The following is a 15,609-nucleotide window of genomic DNA, read 5'->3' as shown; positions in this document are numbered from 1 at the left end:
CCAGCGCCTGATCTCTAAAATCTACATGATTCTGTCAAAACTCAACCACAAAAAGACAAACAACCCAATCAAGAAGTGGGCAAAGGATATGAACACACATTTCACTAAAGAAGATATTCAGGCAGCCAACAGATACATGAGAAAATGCTCTCGATCATTAGCCATTAGAGAAATGCAAATTAAAACTACGATGAGATTCCATCTCACACCAGCAAGGCTGGCATTAATCCAAAAAACACAAAATAATAAATGTTGGAGAGGCTGCGGAGAGATTGGAACTCTCATACACTGCTGGTGGGAATGTAAAATGGTACAACCACTTTGGAAATCTACCTGGCGTTATCTTAAACAGTTAGAAATAGAACTACCATACAACCCAGAAATCCCACTCCTCGCAATATACCCTAGAGATACAAGAGCCTTCATACAAACAGATACATGCACACCCATGTTTATTGCAGCTCTGTTTACAATAGCAAAAAGTTGGAAGCAACCAAGGTGTCCATCAACGGATGAATGGGTAAATAAATTGTGGTATATTCACACAATGGAATACTACGCATCGATAAAGAACAGTGATGAATCTGTGAAACATTTCATAACATGGAGGAACCTGGAAGGCATTATGCTGAGCGAAATGAGTCAGAGGCAAAAGGACAAATATTGTATAAGACCACTATTATAAGATCTTGAGAAATAGTAAACCTGAGAAGAACACATACTTTTGTGGTTACGAGGGGGGGAGGGAGGGAGGGTGGGAGAGGGTTTTTTATTGATTAATCAGTAGATAAGAAGTGCTTTAGGTGAAGGGAAAGACAACACTCAATACATGGAAGGTCAGCTCAACTGGACTGGACCAAAAGCAAAGAAGTTTCCGGGATAAAATGAATCCTTCAAAGGTCAGCGGAGCAAGTGCGGGGGTCTGGGGAACATGGTTTGCGGGGACTTCTAAGTCAATTGGCAAAATAATTCTATTATGAAATCATTCTGCATCCCACTTTGAAATGTGGTGTCTGGGGTCTCAAATGCTAACAAGCGGCCATCTAAGATGCAGCAATTGGTCTCAACCCACCTGGAGCAAAGGAAAATGAAGAACACCAAGGCCACACGACAACTAAGAGCCCAAGAGACAGAAAGGGCCACATGAACCAGAGACCTACATCATCCTGAGACCAGAAGAACTAGCTGGTGCCCGGCCACAATCGATGACTGCCCTGACAGGGAGCACAGCAGAGGACCCCTGAGGGAGCAGGAGATCAGTGGGATGCAGACCCCAAATTCTCATAAAAAGACCAAACTTAATGGTCTGACTGAGACTAGAGGAATCCCGGAGGCAATGCTCCCCAGACCTTCTGTTGGCACAGGACAGGAACCATCCCCGAAGACAACTCATCAGACATGAAAGGGACTGGTCAGCGGGTGGGAGAGAGACGCTGATGAAGAGTGAGCTAATTATATCAGGTGTACACTTGAGATTGTGTTGGCAACTCTTGTCTGGAGGGGGGATGGGAGGATAGAGAGAGAGGGAAGCCGGCAAAATGGTCACGAAAGGAGAGACTGAAAGGGCTGACTCAAGAGGGGGAGAGCAAGTGGGAGTAGGGAGTGAGATGTATGTAAACTTATATGTGACAGACTGATTGGATTTGTAAACGTTCACTTGAAGCTTAATAAAAGTTATTAAAAAAAATTAGCAAGAGAGAAGCAAAAATAGAGGCGACAGTTTCTTAGGCAATTACCACATTTCAGAAAATATAAGAATATCTGGGGAATAAAAGAAAGAAAGAAACAGAGTGTCACAGAAGTTAAATTCACAGAATGCTCTCGACTTGAGAAAAGGAACCATATTGAATATGCTTAGGTTGAGAGATATTGAGTAGGTTTTTTTTTTTTCCATATTCTTTTTTTTTTTTTTTAAGGAAATAAGTTAGAGATGATGTGAAATTGATAGATGATGGCTGGTCATAAAATTTTGGGTCTCCCTGAGCAAGATAAAGCATTGACCAATAATAATTAACTCCTTACTTATCTGAGTGGGTCTTTGAGTTAATAAATGAATAATACAAAAACCCATACTTTGGATATAACAGTCTTTGGGAGATGGGCCACTGGGGAGCTGGTTGTTTGACGGACAAGAAAGTGTGGGAAAAGAACACCAGGAAAGGGAAAGACCTGGTTTAAGGGATGATTCTGCTGAGGCTGGTGCATCCTGTCTTTATAGGTCATAGGTTGAGATTCAAGCCAATGCATTTCAAGAATGAGAGAATTACCACCCCTCATTCTGCAGGGGGATGGTCATTGATATTGTTTTATTATGAGCTAATATTTAATAAGTTCTTATTACATACAAGGAATTATGCTACATCCTTTACATAAAATATGTCATTTAATCTCCTCAATAACTGGGGAGAAGAATATACTATTATTATCTACATTTTATGAGGAAGAAATGAGAATTGGAGGGTTTTAGTTACATGCCCAGGATGTTCCTGGGTAGCTCAAACAGTTAACCCGTTTGGCTGTGAACCATAAGTTTGGAGGGTTGAGTCCACCCAGAGGCACCTTGGAGGAAAGGCTTTTCTTCTGAAAAAAGAAATCAGGAATTGAAAATCATATGGAGCACAGTTCTACTCTGACATACCTGGAGTCACCATGAGTTGGAATCGACTCAACACTAACTGGTACTGGTACTAGCTATATGCCCAAAGTTGGCCAGTTAATAAGTGACAGAGGCAGCACAGAATGCCAAGACTGGTCTGCCTGAGTTTGAAGTCCATGCTTTCAGAAAAAGTGCCACAGAATTGTAAACTAAAAAGTCATTACTACTCTGAAAAGGAGCCTTTTCAGTAGCGTGTTAAGGATAAATGTGATCTTGCCGGAAGTGAGGAAGTGACTGGACAGTGAGAAGACGAAAACAGTAAAGGTAGCTACCATTTCCAAAAGTTTTTAGTGATAGAAAGAGAGACATTGGAGGAAAAAAAATCTAATGGTAGTTTTTTTTTAAATGGTTATGACATCTTCAATATATCTGAAAGATAGGAAGAGAGAGAGTGGAGAGGAATGACTGAAGATGCAAGAAAAGGAGTAAAACTGGTAGGCCAAGCTTCTGAAGGAAACGAGGGAGTAAGAGATCACAAGCACATGAGAGGGTTAGCCTGGAAGGGGAGGCTTCAATACTTCTTATGGGAAAATCAAAGAAGGCAATGTTGGGTGAATATTTAGGAAAAAAAATGGTTAGGTGCCAGTAGAAAAAGAAACCTGCACCATTAACTATTTTCTTAGTAAACTGTGAGGTGAGGTTATTTGCTCTAAGTAATGATAGTAAAAGTTGAAAATATTTTGCACTGGATTATGTAGGGAATGAGATGGGGAGTCAGTTGAAGGTGAGTACAAGGGTTACTGAGCAGTAAAGAAAATCGTGGTAAGTCTGGAGTATCAGTCAAGGTTTAGCTGCAAGTGATAGAAACCGCTTTATTTTAAGCAGGAAGAAATTTAATACAGGTAGCTGCTTACAAGTCTTTGGAAAGGCTGAAGGAGCAGCCTCCAGGCTGCACTCTCAGAACCACAGTGCAGAGCGATCTTGCCAGGACAGCTGGTAGCTCTGCCACAATCAGGAAGGAGGAGAATGAGGAAGGCAGCGGCAGAACTGCAGACTGTAAGAATGTATCATCTTAACTGGCATACGACCATTGGCTCTAAAGGAGCACCACTCCTCTGAGATTCACACCAGCTTGGAACAAATGACCTACACTACTTTTTCTCAACCACAACTAGTATGTGGGCTTTAAGAGCGTTCATAAAATGTCATTTTTCTCTTCACAGGCTGTGCAGCACAGGTAGGCGTACCAGAAGGAGGTTGGAGGAGAGGTTGAGTGCTAAGTTACTATATTTTTCACAAATAGAGAGCATGAATATACAGTAAATTACAACTTAAAGAGAAAGTAACCTGTTCTCCTTACTTTCTTCGGCTAAGTCAGCAGTCCTTGGGCAGAAGTGGAGAAAGCAGAGAGTTTGATATGGGAAAGGATAAGGAGCAGAGATAACAGGGTGTAGTAGGCTCATTATAGAAATGACCGATGATGAACTTCAGACTCGATAAGTAGTCAAAAGAGGCCAGGAGAGATCAAAGAAATACACGAATAGGAATATGCCAGACGAGCATAAGACTGATGATACCTATTTTGGCCTTGCCCACCCAGGCAAAGCCAAGGGCAGGATGCAATGGGCACACGGCGTCACAAAGCATACAGCATTCGTGTTTCGAAGACAGTTCTTAATGTTTTCAAATGTTTGCTTGTCATAATGCTAAGGCAAGTTGATGTCTAGAGTGCATAGCAAGAAAAACCAGTCAGGACATAAAGACACACCATCTATCAGAGCACATGTTAGTTGAACTTTATCTTGGTGATCTGCATATGCATATAAAGGAGAGAAGGGGAGAGGGAAAGAAGAGCACATATATTTGGTCGCAAAAATGGTGATGCTGAAGTTGATTTCAATATTTCTGTATATATGAGATTTACGGGCCAATCGAAGGCCATATGTGAAATTTCAAGAAGAGATAAATGTTCACAGACAAGCTTGTTGTTGTTCTACTGTCCTTCTGTTACATTAACAAAAACAAAACAAAACTGAGAGTCAGTGCCTGCAAGGAATTGAACATGTTTTCTTGCACTCAATTCATATTTATATAGCTAGGAAGTATTTATAATCTTTGCAGTCAACTTATCAGCATTTCTCTCTAGGTTATTCAGTTTCCTGCAAAAGACACACTGTTCTGTTTTTAATTCATCTGGGGATGAGGAAGGAAGGAAGGAGGCTTCAGATTCTTCAGATGCATGATTTGACATGCGCTGTAGGTCTCCACTTCCTGGTGGCTCCCCAGCAGATGCCTCAGCCATGACTTCACTGAATTCCAGTCGTATGTCTGCAAATGTCTCCTTTTGTAAGATTTCCCTTTATCTCTGAAGACAGGCAGTGAAATTTGCTTTCCACCAGGCTGCTTTGATTTCCTCCCACTGCCACCAAACATCAACGGAACACTCTAGGGGCAGTTCCATGTGCTCCTCAAACAAAATAAAGCCAGAATATGTGGTGAAAATCAGAATCGAGTCACTGCATTTTCTTCCCAAAGCCTTTTTTTGAGGCTTAGGGCATGATTAAAGCTTCAGTGCATGATATGTGTAGAAAACTGCTTTAAAATCTTTTATTTCCTAAAGAAAATAAATATAGTTCAAGTAACTAAAAATACATTCACCCAATTGTTACAGTGGGACACAGCTCCTTTGGTGAGGAGTACATGAAAAAGACTGGCAATGAGTCCCAAAAGGATGATCAATCTTTTTTTTTTTAAGTGATCACAAACAGGGACAGGAAACAGATTGCTACCTTTAAAGGGCTTTGGCTTGTGAAATCTTGTGGAATGAGATTGTGCAAACAAAATATATTACAGGGCCATGTATCTCTTTGTTATTGTTGTTGTTAGTTGCTGTTGCTCATGGCAACATTATATACAGCAGAACAAAACATTGCCCGGTCCCGTGCCATCTTCATGATTGTTGTACCGCTTACCTACCTGTTGCCGTCGAGTTGAATCTAAATATGTGTCAGTGAGGCTGGTTAATAGACAAGTCATCTGGTACCCTCCATCCTCAGAACTTTATAAGATCTATATTATTATTGCTCAAGAGATTTTTATTGTATTGATTCCGTGACACTCCGTGAACGTCCTAATGGAAGATGAAGGTCCAAGCTAACTCTGAGAGAATAAAAATATGCCGATGGAGGAAACAAGGCCACTCATCTCCTTTGACAAATGCACAGTCCTTGGTTAACTTCTTATTAGCAGTCTGTTCACATCTCTATCCCATTAAGAGTATTCCGTTTTCTTTGTCTAAAGTGTTGAGCGGTTATGAATAGTAAGGATAGACTATCGGTAATTATTTTTTAATTATTAATGGTTTTGTTAGATCCTTTCACTTTTACATTACATTTCTGTTAATGTAAGTTAAATCAAAATGTACTTCAGTTTCCAAGCTGTTCCCCAATGTATTTTTCATTCTTTCATAACATTACTTTAGATTCTATGAGGTGTCTATGAGAAAGTGTGCATTTATGCAATTACCCTCACCATGCTAATAAATCCAGGGACTGAATTTATTGTACAAATCCACCAGCCATAGCATTAGTCATCACTGAATTCCTCAATTCCCAGTAGTACCCAGTGTCATAGTCATGATATGTACCAAAGTCGTTTGATCTTAGCTAGCATCTTTAAGCTGAATGGGGGAATGCCTCTTATATTTAGTGCCCCCAGATGATATAGATATGAACATTCTCAATCAATTAGAAACGAATAGGCAAAGGAAAGGAGAAAAATGAATGAGTTTGAAAGGGACAGATATCAGAGTAGGAAATTAATGTCCAGGGCTTGTGGTCCAGCTGAGAACATTTAATAGTAGTTTAATCAGAACAAACACTCTAGTACTATGCCTTAGGGAGATAATGACACTCAAGGAAAAAAAAAAAAAACTTCCCTGGAGAGAAGAAAAAAAAAAATCCACCTTTTAATCACTTTTTCCATCACCAGTGGAATGGCACTTTTTGATGGTGCACTATTCCCTCAGAGAAATAGTAGTCCTGGCTTGTATTTACTAAGAGGCCTGGTTTCAGGTCTAGAGATAAGCAACTCACACAAATTCAAATAATAGCCCTAGTCAGCAAAAAGAAAAAGAAGAGAGAATGGATGAGATTTTTTATTTTTTAACTCCATACAACACTCAGCCCCCGGGGTTCTACTACCGTTACAGTTGGTGGCTTCTGAAAAGCAGACTCAGTGGATGAGCACTGAGGGGTGGGAGGAGGGGGAAGCCTAGTGCAGGGCAACAGCTCAGGCTGAGGTGAGAGCAGCGACCTCCAAGGAACGGACTAAGGGGCCCAGATGTTAGCCAAAAGTATAGAGTTAACATACACTGCACTGAACACAAACGCTACTAAAAATGACTGGATAAATTATGCAGAGGGATTTCTGGATTTCTTTCAAGTAATTAAGTTTCGATCTCTTGCATTTATTTTCGTTCCAGGAAGCGCGAGGCGCCACGGATTGCAAAAGTCTTCATTGATTGTTCCAATGCTTTAAGTTTGATTTCGTGACTGGACTTAACTTTGGGAAAAGGTAAACACACGGAACAAGGAAATTCACTGCTAAGAAAAATAACAGTTTCGTCGGGGCAAGTAAACACAGGAGTGTCTGCTAGTCGACAGACTCTGGAGGCCAACCCTCTCCCTCCCCTCCTCGCACCCTGAAGTGGCGCACTTGATGGGAATGGAGAAGCGTGTGTGACTGTGTGTGTGTCTGCGTGAGTGTATTTGAGCGTGTCTGTGTATGAGTGCGTCTGTGTGTATATATGACCACTGAAGCCCAGCCGCTCTGGAGAGTGCTGAGTTGGACGCTGAGGACTTAAGTCCTTCCCTTGTGCAGATTTTAATTTCTTAGCGCTTATTGTATTTTCTCCTAAGATTGGTCCACTCCAGTGGGTCCAGTCAGCTGTCTCCGCATGCGGGTTTCTAGCCACACTCAACTTCAACAATCCCACAAGGTCGTGAGGGTGTCTATGAGTCCTGTGGGCATCCAGCGGGCCTGGGGCTGCTTGTTCCTCCGTGTCCCCCTCCTCCCCGTCTGCTTTACTTGACTGAGCTGTGTTCTCTCCTTCTATGGGGAAAAGAGGGGACACTTTCTCTCCACTCTACCATGCCTACTTCTCTCCTCTCCCCCTCCCCCATTCACTTGACTCCTGCCCAGCCGCTTTCTTCCATCCAGAGCTATCTACAGAAAACCCCACCCACGCGGCTTATTTAGCAACTGCAGGCTCCGGGCTGAGGCGCAAGCCTCTCCCTAACCCCCCACCCCGTGTCTGAGCGCGTCTTCTGGAGCAGGGGTAGCCGCTTGTCTTTGGCCACTTTATCCCAGTGCCGCCCTGGTAGCAAGAGGAGCGAGATTGCCAGCCTGGACGTGGATCTAGAAGGGCCTGGGAATTGCTGGATGCAGAGATTTCTGGAGACTGCTTGCCTTGGGAGGCTGGAAGTGAGAGAGTGTTAGCCAGTAAGGCACTGAGGAGAGGCATAGAGGATGCAATGGCATCTCTGCGTGAAAACGGGCTCCTTTTAACCTCTAGGAAAGAAAACCTTGGGGGTTTATGGGGAAGTTAGAGACAAACACAAAGGTAATGGCAGATGTGCTTGGAAAGATGTTTGAGTGATATGCATATGTCACATTTTGAATAGAGCCCCCCCATCTCAGGACTTAAAAAGTCCAGGAGCTTTTCTGCAACGTTGCTTTGCTGCCAGCTTCCTGGAGCACCCGGAAGGCGCCCTTTCGAAGACAATCTTCTCCTTCCCCTTATGTTTCTGTATAAGGGAGGCCCTGGGGAGTCTAATTCCCCCCTGCCCTCCCCAGACATCTGCCCCAATCCACAGAGTCCGGTGAAGAAGAGGAAGGCCCTTCTATTCAGAATCTGGACCAGGTTGGTTGATCTCCTTGAAACCCCTATAACTCAAAGATGGGATGAGGGAATTTGTACTTCTCCTCTTTCCTTCCCCAAACCCTGTCTATGGAAACTGAAATGGAACACAAATAGGCCAGAGATGTCCTTTCCATAATCTTCCTTGCAGTCCGACATAATTCTGTGTTTGAAATACAAAGAAATCACACTGCCCTTAGTAGAATAAATTTTAATAAAACACACATTAGGTCCAGTAAAATATGAATGCACTGCTTAAAATTTTAATCGTAAATTAGGACCCAGATACATGGAAAGAGACAGTGATTTTTCCCCTTAGGATGGCTGCAGGCACGGGTTGATTTCAGGGTGGGGGCACCTGCTGCAGGGACATCACTGCCCAGGAGCCTCAGTGAAGCCTCCAATGGCTCCTCTTTGCTCAGAGGGCAGCCGGCCACATCTGTCCACATCTGGCAGCTAATGGGAAGGAAGCTATTGTCAAACAAAGAGGCTTGGCAAGAAGAAAAGCACACCCTGTGTAGTCAGAGAGTTGATCCAATTTCCGTTTCTTTGCTTTTAAAACACCCACTTCTCTGTTTTCAGTTTACTAGGTAGGTCTGTAGGCATGCAGAGCCACCAGTGTGCATTGGTGCTTGGGCACTGAAATTTATATTGAGGTCATATGAAGTAGGTTTTGGGTACTGGGCCATTCTCTTCCACCCCTTGGGTTTATTCCCACCTTTCCAGTTGTTTAGATGGCCCCTACCCTGGGGAGCCGACATCTTCCCTCCTCCGAGAGCGGCTTCCACACTCGCTGGAGCACTTTGTAGCAATGCCTGTGGGCAAAACAGAAATGGCTTTTATTGATATCACCATAAAAACGTTGGTATTCTGGACACCCCGGAAGGAGAGATTGCAAAATTGCAAGTCGTGATGATGAAGGAAGAATTGCATTTTCCCTCTAATGCAACGCAGGGACTACTGTTCATTTTTCACTTTGAGTGGGAAAAGGAGAAATTTAACTCTGTGACTTGATTTTAAAAAATGTATGTGTTTTCTAGGGGGAAGGGACTAACAGGAAAATAAACTCTTGGGTTGCTCTACAACTGCATATTAATTTATCAAGTTGATAATTAGAATACAAAGGCTTCCTTTTTTTCCTGTCTGGAACCAGGGCTATTCCTGAGAAACATATGAGAGATAAAAAGTTATATTCAAATTTGAATTTGATGATATCTAAATTTTAGTCATCAGGAAAACATTCTTCTGGGAGGTCTTTGAAGTAGTTTTAGCCAATAAATTCAATATCAAACAAAGTGTGTCCAGTTATTTTAACAGTGGCATCTTTATTTAATGAATTTATTATACTTACCTTATTTACCATATGAAGTGATGGTAAGTGTTTAGCATTTTGGAGATCAGTTGTCAGTTGCTGTTAAAGTCAAGATTAATTCATATTAACAATATGCATTTCTCAACACTCCCAGGTGGCAACATACATTAAAACAACTATTGCAAGTGATAAGCTCAGTGAAGGGGGAGGGGTTCAAAACACCCCAAATATTTGATTTTGTAATGCAAGTTCAGCAGACTGTTGCCACAGTAATGCTTGGGAGACTCCTCAGGGTTGCTTTTCACTTTACATCTAATTAGGCACCTAATGAAAGAGAAGAATTTTTTCCCCATGTGGTTTGTCTCCTTGATATTCTTAGGCCTTTATTTAGACACATAAACACACTATTTAGGATGTGCAATACCCAAAAGTTTTTCTTGTGATTCACTTGTTATTATAATCTGGAGGAAGTAGGCAGATGAGTATAGTTATTTCTCTCCTCCATTCTCCCTTTGAGCCTTTGGCCCTTACACAATACTGATAGAAAACATGCCCAAAATATTTTTATGGTTTTTTTTTATGAGGCTTGAGAGGTGCTCAATAGTTTATACTAATTAGACCATTCAAAGCCTTCTGAAATTAAGCAAATTGGACAACCCTTGTTAATTAAAACATAATTTGAAGTTTGAAATTATATCACTGATGAAGTAGCCTAATTAGTATGACGATATGTTAATGGACCAGTGAGACAAAGTGGCTGTGGAGTTTGGTGTGAACATCTCCAAAGCTTGCAAGAAAATCCTCCCTCCTATACAGATATTAATAAAAGATTTCTATAGACTTCAGCTTTTCCACGATGGCATACAATTTGCAGTACACACAATGCATTAGCCCATAGTGCTGCTCAATTTTTTCACTATTATGAAAACTAATAAATTCGTCAAGCTGAATTAAGCATACAAATCAGATGAGGCATAGCAGATTACACAGTGAAGCACGGTGTCTCCCGAGCCTAAATGAAATTTCAATCTAATAATTCCTTCCTGGCCCAGTCATAATTTGTTTAGAGATGTTGTTCTACTTCTTTCAAAGCGCTATTCGCACTATAATTAAATGATACTCAAGCTTTTAACTTTGATTTATTTCATTTCTTGAAGCTTGAGACAGTGAGAGCTGTAGGATGTCATTTTTTTTTATTTCCTTGAAAATTACCCTGGCTGTTGTTGAGGTAGAAATTAAACACCTAAGCACTTACTTGAAGCGTCCAGCACAAGCCGCATTCATTCATGTCAACATCCCCCCTCTTCCAGTCTCGTGCCCAGACTTCTTCGGAATCACTCACCTCGGGGTATGGCTCGTAGGAATCCCCTTCCTCTACTATTATTATTTTCCTCCACACAGGGGAAGAGAAAGGAAAGCCCAGGAACAGCGCAGGAAAAGCCCAATGGGGTTAAGGACCATGGACAGGGCCCGCCGCGCGCTGTTGGCTGCTGCCCTCCCACTACGCACTCGGGTGACTCCCTAGGGCAGCGCTCCTAACTTGAACCCGCCGTCCTTGAGGTCAGGGACGAACACCACGAACCCCCACTCGTGGCCGCCGCCGCAGGGCTGCCGGGCACTGACCACTCGAAGGGCCCCCTTCGCCACGCTTCTTGCCATTCTGTTTTTGTCCCATCGCGCGCCAGCGCCTCTCAGGCTTGCCGCCTGCTCCCGCACCTGCTCGCCTTCCCTAGGCGCCATGCGTGCACCTGCTCCCGGCCACCCCTTTCCCAGTCCCGCCACCCGCGGACTGTGGCGTCCGAGTCGAGGGGCCTTCTCACATTCGCCTTCGCCCCGTTCTTTCTGCACTCTGGGGAGGTGACTGAGCAGCCCCCAACACCGCGGGAAGTAAAGAGAAGACTGGAGCCAGGAGCAGGGGGAGGAGGAGGTGTGTAGGGGTGCGTGTGTGTGTGCGTGTGTGTGTGTGGAAGAGATTGTCTTTCTTTTGCAACTGGAACTGAGCGGTGTGTCCACTTCTAAGAAAAGTGACCCGCACTGGGACAAAAGTGCGAGCAAAGCGTCAGCTAAAAATAGGTGCTCTCCGCGCCGAGTCGCTGTGGAAATGAAGATAAGTGGGGCTGTGCCAGCCCCATCCCCAGGGGGTGCGTGTGTGCGTTGGGGCGGGGGGTGGTTCTGCAGCACATGCGCTTTGTGATCTCTGACCCTCCCCCCTCTTCTGTCAGTTGCCCCTTTCCCCTTTGATTGTGGCTAATGAAGAAGAATAAATCCAGCAGCAGGGTTTGCCAGTGGATCCGCCCAAGACCCAACTCACACACTGTACTGGATACTGAGAAGAGGGGGCGGAAGAAGAGGAGAGTTGGAGGAGCAGGACCCGGAGAAAGAGAAAAGGGGGTTAGAGGAGTGTATGGGGGGGTGCTTGGGGGAGAGGAGTCGCATGCGCATAGGCGACCCAGACGGACTCCGCGGCCGTCCAATCTGCTGAGAGCTGCGAGAAACAGAGTGAGAGAAAGCCCTGCAGCCCTGCCGACCCCACGTCTCGTCGGCACCGGGCAACCACCGGGCCGAGGGGGTGCGGAACCGAGAGCCTACCGCGGCGCGTCCGGGGGTGTGTGCGCAGAGCAGTGCGGAGGACGGGGTTGGCTGCAGCATCCGTGTTCGCTGCGGTGGCCGGGAGCCTGGGATCCCGGGTCACCTGAGCTGCCGCCAGGGGCGAGCGAAGTTGGGGGTTGGGGGGCTAGAATTTAGAGGGCAGTAGAAGGCGGGGGAGGAGGCAGCCAGGTAAGAGGCGCTCCTAGTAGTCTAGGGAAAACCCTATCCCAGGCTGGCTTGGCCCACAACTTTACTTAGGAGTTTCTTTTCTGGGAGAGGCTGGGATAGGGCGGAAGAAGCGGGAGGGGCTTTATGCCGGCCCCGAGGTAGTCACTTCCCGGCTGCTGAAGGGAGGTTCTGGCAAGCTGGGTGGAGCTGAGCAGGGGCGCGAGTGTAAGTGGGAGCTACGCAGCGCTAAGGAGGGGCGACACATCAGAGCGTGGGCGGGGGTAGGAAGCAGAGCAGAGGGTGCGGCGGGGGAGCGGAAGGCGGGGGCCGGGAGAGCAAAAAGGACCGAAGCCTGGGGGAATCCAAGAGGGAGAAGAGGCGACGGGAGAAACCCGACAGGATCCAGTGCTTCCTGGCAGGGGAGGGAGGAGGCGTGCGGGAGGGAGGGAAAGAGGGCGGGGGGCGCGGGGGCAGGCGCGTGGAGAGGGGAGTATAATTCTGCGGCCGCGAGGCGCCCGGGCAGTTTCGGGCGGCAAGGTCTGCAGCCAGTCAAGCAGAGCCCGGCGACCGCTCAGACTGACGGCGGAGGCAGCGGAGTAGCACGCTAGCAGGACTAAGCGCGCAGAGCCAGGAGGGGGCGGCGAGTGAGTGCAACTTTGCACGGCTCTTCCGTGCTCGGGCTTCAGCCCCGGGCTTCTCAACAGGGTCTCTGCAGCCGGTGCCGGTGCGCTTCGGACGAGCGCGCGGGCGGTCAGGAAGATGATGATGATGTCCCTGAACAGTAAGCAGGCGTTCAGCATGCCGCACGGCGGCAGCCTGCACGTGGAGCCCAAGTACTCGGCACTTCACAGTGCCTCGCCCGGTTCCTCCGCGCCCGCGGCGCCCGCGGCCAGCTCCCCTAGCAACTCGAGCAATGCTGGCGGCGGTGGCGCCGGTAGCGGAGGTGGAGGCGGCAGGAGCAGCAGCGCCAGTAGCAGCGCCAGCAGCGGCGGCGGCTCCGAGGCGATGCGGAGAGCGTGTCTTCCAACCCCACCGGTGCGTATTTCTGCATAATCACCGCTTAAAGGCACATTTTGACAGCCCCCTTTATCTGCTTGATGTTTTTTTCATGTCTGCACAGCAAATCACCCCACACCTCCAACCGGTTTCCCCCCTCTCTCTCTTATGTATTCAGCGGGTCTTGCCTTTCATATTAATTTTTATGACCTGGAATGTTGTTTGTGCGCGTGTTGTGTTGTGTTATGTCTGCGGGTCACTTTCTTCCTCCTCCTGCATTCTCAGTTTCTCCCGGTGACTTCCCTTCTTTGCTCCTCACTTTCAATTTTCAGGATTATTATTACTATCATTTTTACGATTATTATTTTAACGTTCTGGGAATGTTGTAGGCGCGGCGGCGGTGTGGAGCGCCGGGCCGGGGCTTCCGGGGAGAGCACGCATAATTCCCTGCTGAGCGTAATGTGTGCCTTCTACTTGCAATTGCAGAGCAATATATTCGGCGGGCTGGATGAGAGTCTGCTGGCCCGCGCCGAGGCTCTGGCGGCCGTGGACATCGTCTCCCAGAGCAAGAGCCACCACCACCACCCGCCCCACCACAGCCCCTTCAAACCGGACGCCACCTACCACACGATGAACACCATCCCGTGCACGTCGGCCGCTTCCTCTTCGTCGGTGCCCATCTCGCACCCGTCCGCGCTAGCCGGCACGCACCACCACCACCACCACCATCACCACCACCACCACCAGCCGCACCAGGCACTCGAGGGCGAGCTGCTGGAGCACCTGAGCCCTGGGCTGGCCCTGGGCGCCATGGCAGGCCCCGACGGCACCGTGGTGTCCACGCCGGCGCACGCGCCGCACATGGCCACGATGAACCCCATGCACCAAGCAGCGCTCAGCATGGCCCACGCGCATGGGCTGCCCTCGCACATGGGCTGCATGAGCGACGTGGACGCCGACCCTCGGGACCTGGAGGCGTTCGCCGAGCGCTTCAAGCAGCGACGCATCAAGCTGGGGGTGACCCAGGCCGACGTGGGCTCCGCGTTGGCTAACCTCAAGATCCCCGGCGTGGGCTCGCTTAGTCAGAGCACCATCTGCAGGTTCGAGTCCCTCACGCTGTCGCACAACAACATGATCGCTCTCAAGCCCATCCTGCAAGCTTGGCTCGAGGAGGCCGAGAAGTCCCACCGCGAGAAGCTCACCAAACCTGAGCTCTTCAACGGCGCGGAGAAGAAGCGCAAGCGTACATCCATCGCGGCTCCCGAAAAGCGTTCGCTTGAAGCCTACTTTGCCATCCAGCCGCGGCCCTCCTCGGAGAAGATCGCTGCCATCGCGGAGAAGCTGGACCTTAAGAAAAACGTGGTGCGCGTCTGGTTCTGCAACCAGAGGCAGAAACAGAAAAGGATGAAATATTCCGCGGGCATTTAGGAGACCCTTGGCTTCTCCAGGGACGGTTCCCTCCGCGTCCTCTCTTTTTCCTCCCATCCCCTCCTGCCTCTTTTCTTTCCACTTTCGGCGAGCAGAAACAATTCCGGTAAATGTGAATCCAGAGAAAGTGAGGATTGGAGAGGGAGCGAACGAGCGAAACCCTGAGCCTGAGCCCCGCAAGAATGTGAAACGGTTTCTGAAAAGCAAGAAAAAACAAAAGCGATTGGTCATTTTGTAGCAAAGTTGTCCCTTCAACCCCACCGGGAAAAGACACCTCGTCTTCATCAGAGAAAATCTGGAGCTGACTGTTTGCAGGAAGGCAAACGATACAGCCTTTTAAAAGGCCCCGAGAATGACCAAGTAAGATTTGTTTTTATTCTTAAAGACATCACCTTTGTTCAAGTTTAAAAGTACACTTTGCAGCTATTTTTCAGAAATAGAAATTGATTCAGGACTGAAACTTTAAACTAGAGTTGATGCTTAATGTGATAGAGACATCTCTAAAGTATTTTGAATTTTAAAAAAGATGGCAGATTTTCTGCATTTACACTGTATATTATATATATATATATATTTTTATTGTGGTTCTTACCCCCTTTT

The 15,609-nt window shown here is 46.7% G+C and overlaps 1 protein-coding gene across 1 annotated transcript; it reads left to right on the top strand.

Annotated features, from left to right (window-relative positions):
* The first annotated feature begins 13,344 nt into the window (after positions 1 to 13,344).
* On the top strand, positions 13,345 to 15,009 carry POU4F2 (POU class 4 homeobox 2). The gene is made up of 2 exons (XM_049905444.1): positions 13,345 to 13,620; positions 14,068 to 15,009. The coding sequence occupies exons 1-2, from the start codon at positions 13,345 to 13,347 to the stop codon at positions 15,007 to 15,009; spliced, it is 1,218 nt and encodes a 405-aa protein (XP_049761401.1).
* Positions 15,010 to 15,609: the final 600 nt, after the last annotated feature.

The sequence above is a fragment of the Elephas maximus genome, chromosome 13 (genome assembly GCF_024166365.1).
Source record: "Elephas maximus indicus isolate mEleMax1 chromosome 13, mEleMax1 primary haplotype, whole genome shotgun sequence".
NCBI classification, from domain to species: Eukaryota; Metazoa; Chordata; class Mammalia; order Proboscidea; family Elephantidae; genus Elephas; species Elephas maximus.
This window is presented reverse-complemented; position numbering and strand designations above follow the sequence as displayed.

Coding starts and splice junctions, on each gene's coding strand:
- POU4F2 (XM_049905444.1), top strand. CDS start 13,345: ATGATGATGATGTCCCTGAACAGTAAGCAGGCGTTCAGCATGCCGCAC. Junction 13,621..14,067: donor CGTGTCTTCCAACCCCACCG/GTGCGTATTTCT, acceptor TTGCAATTGCAG/AGCAATATATTCGGCGGGCT.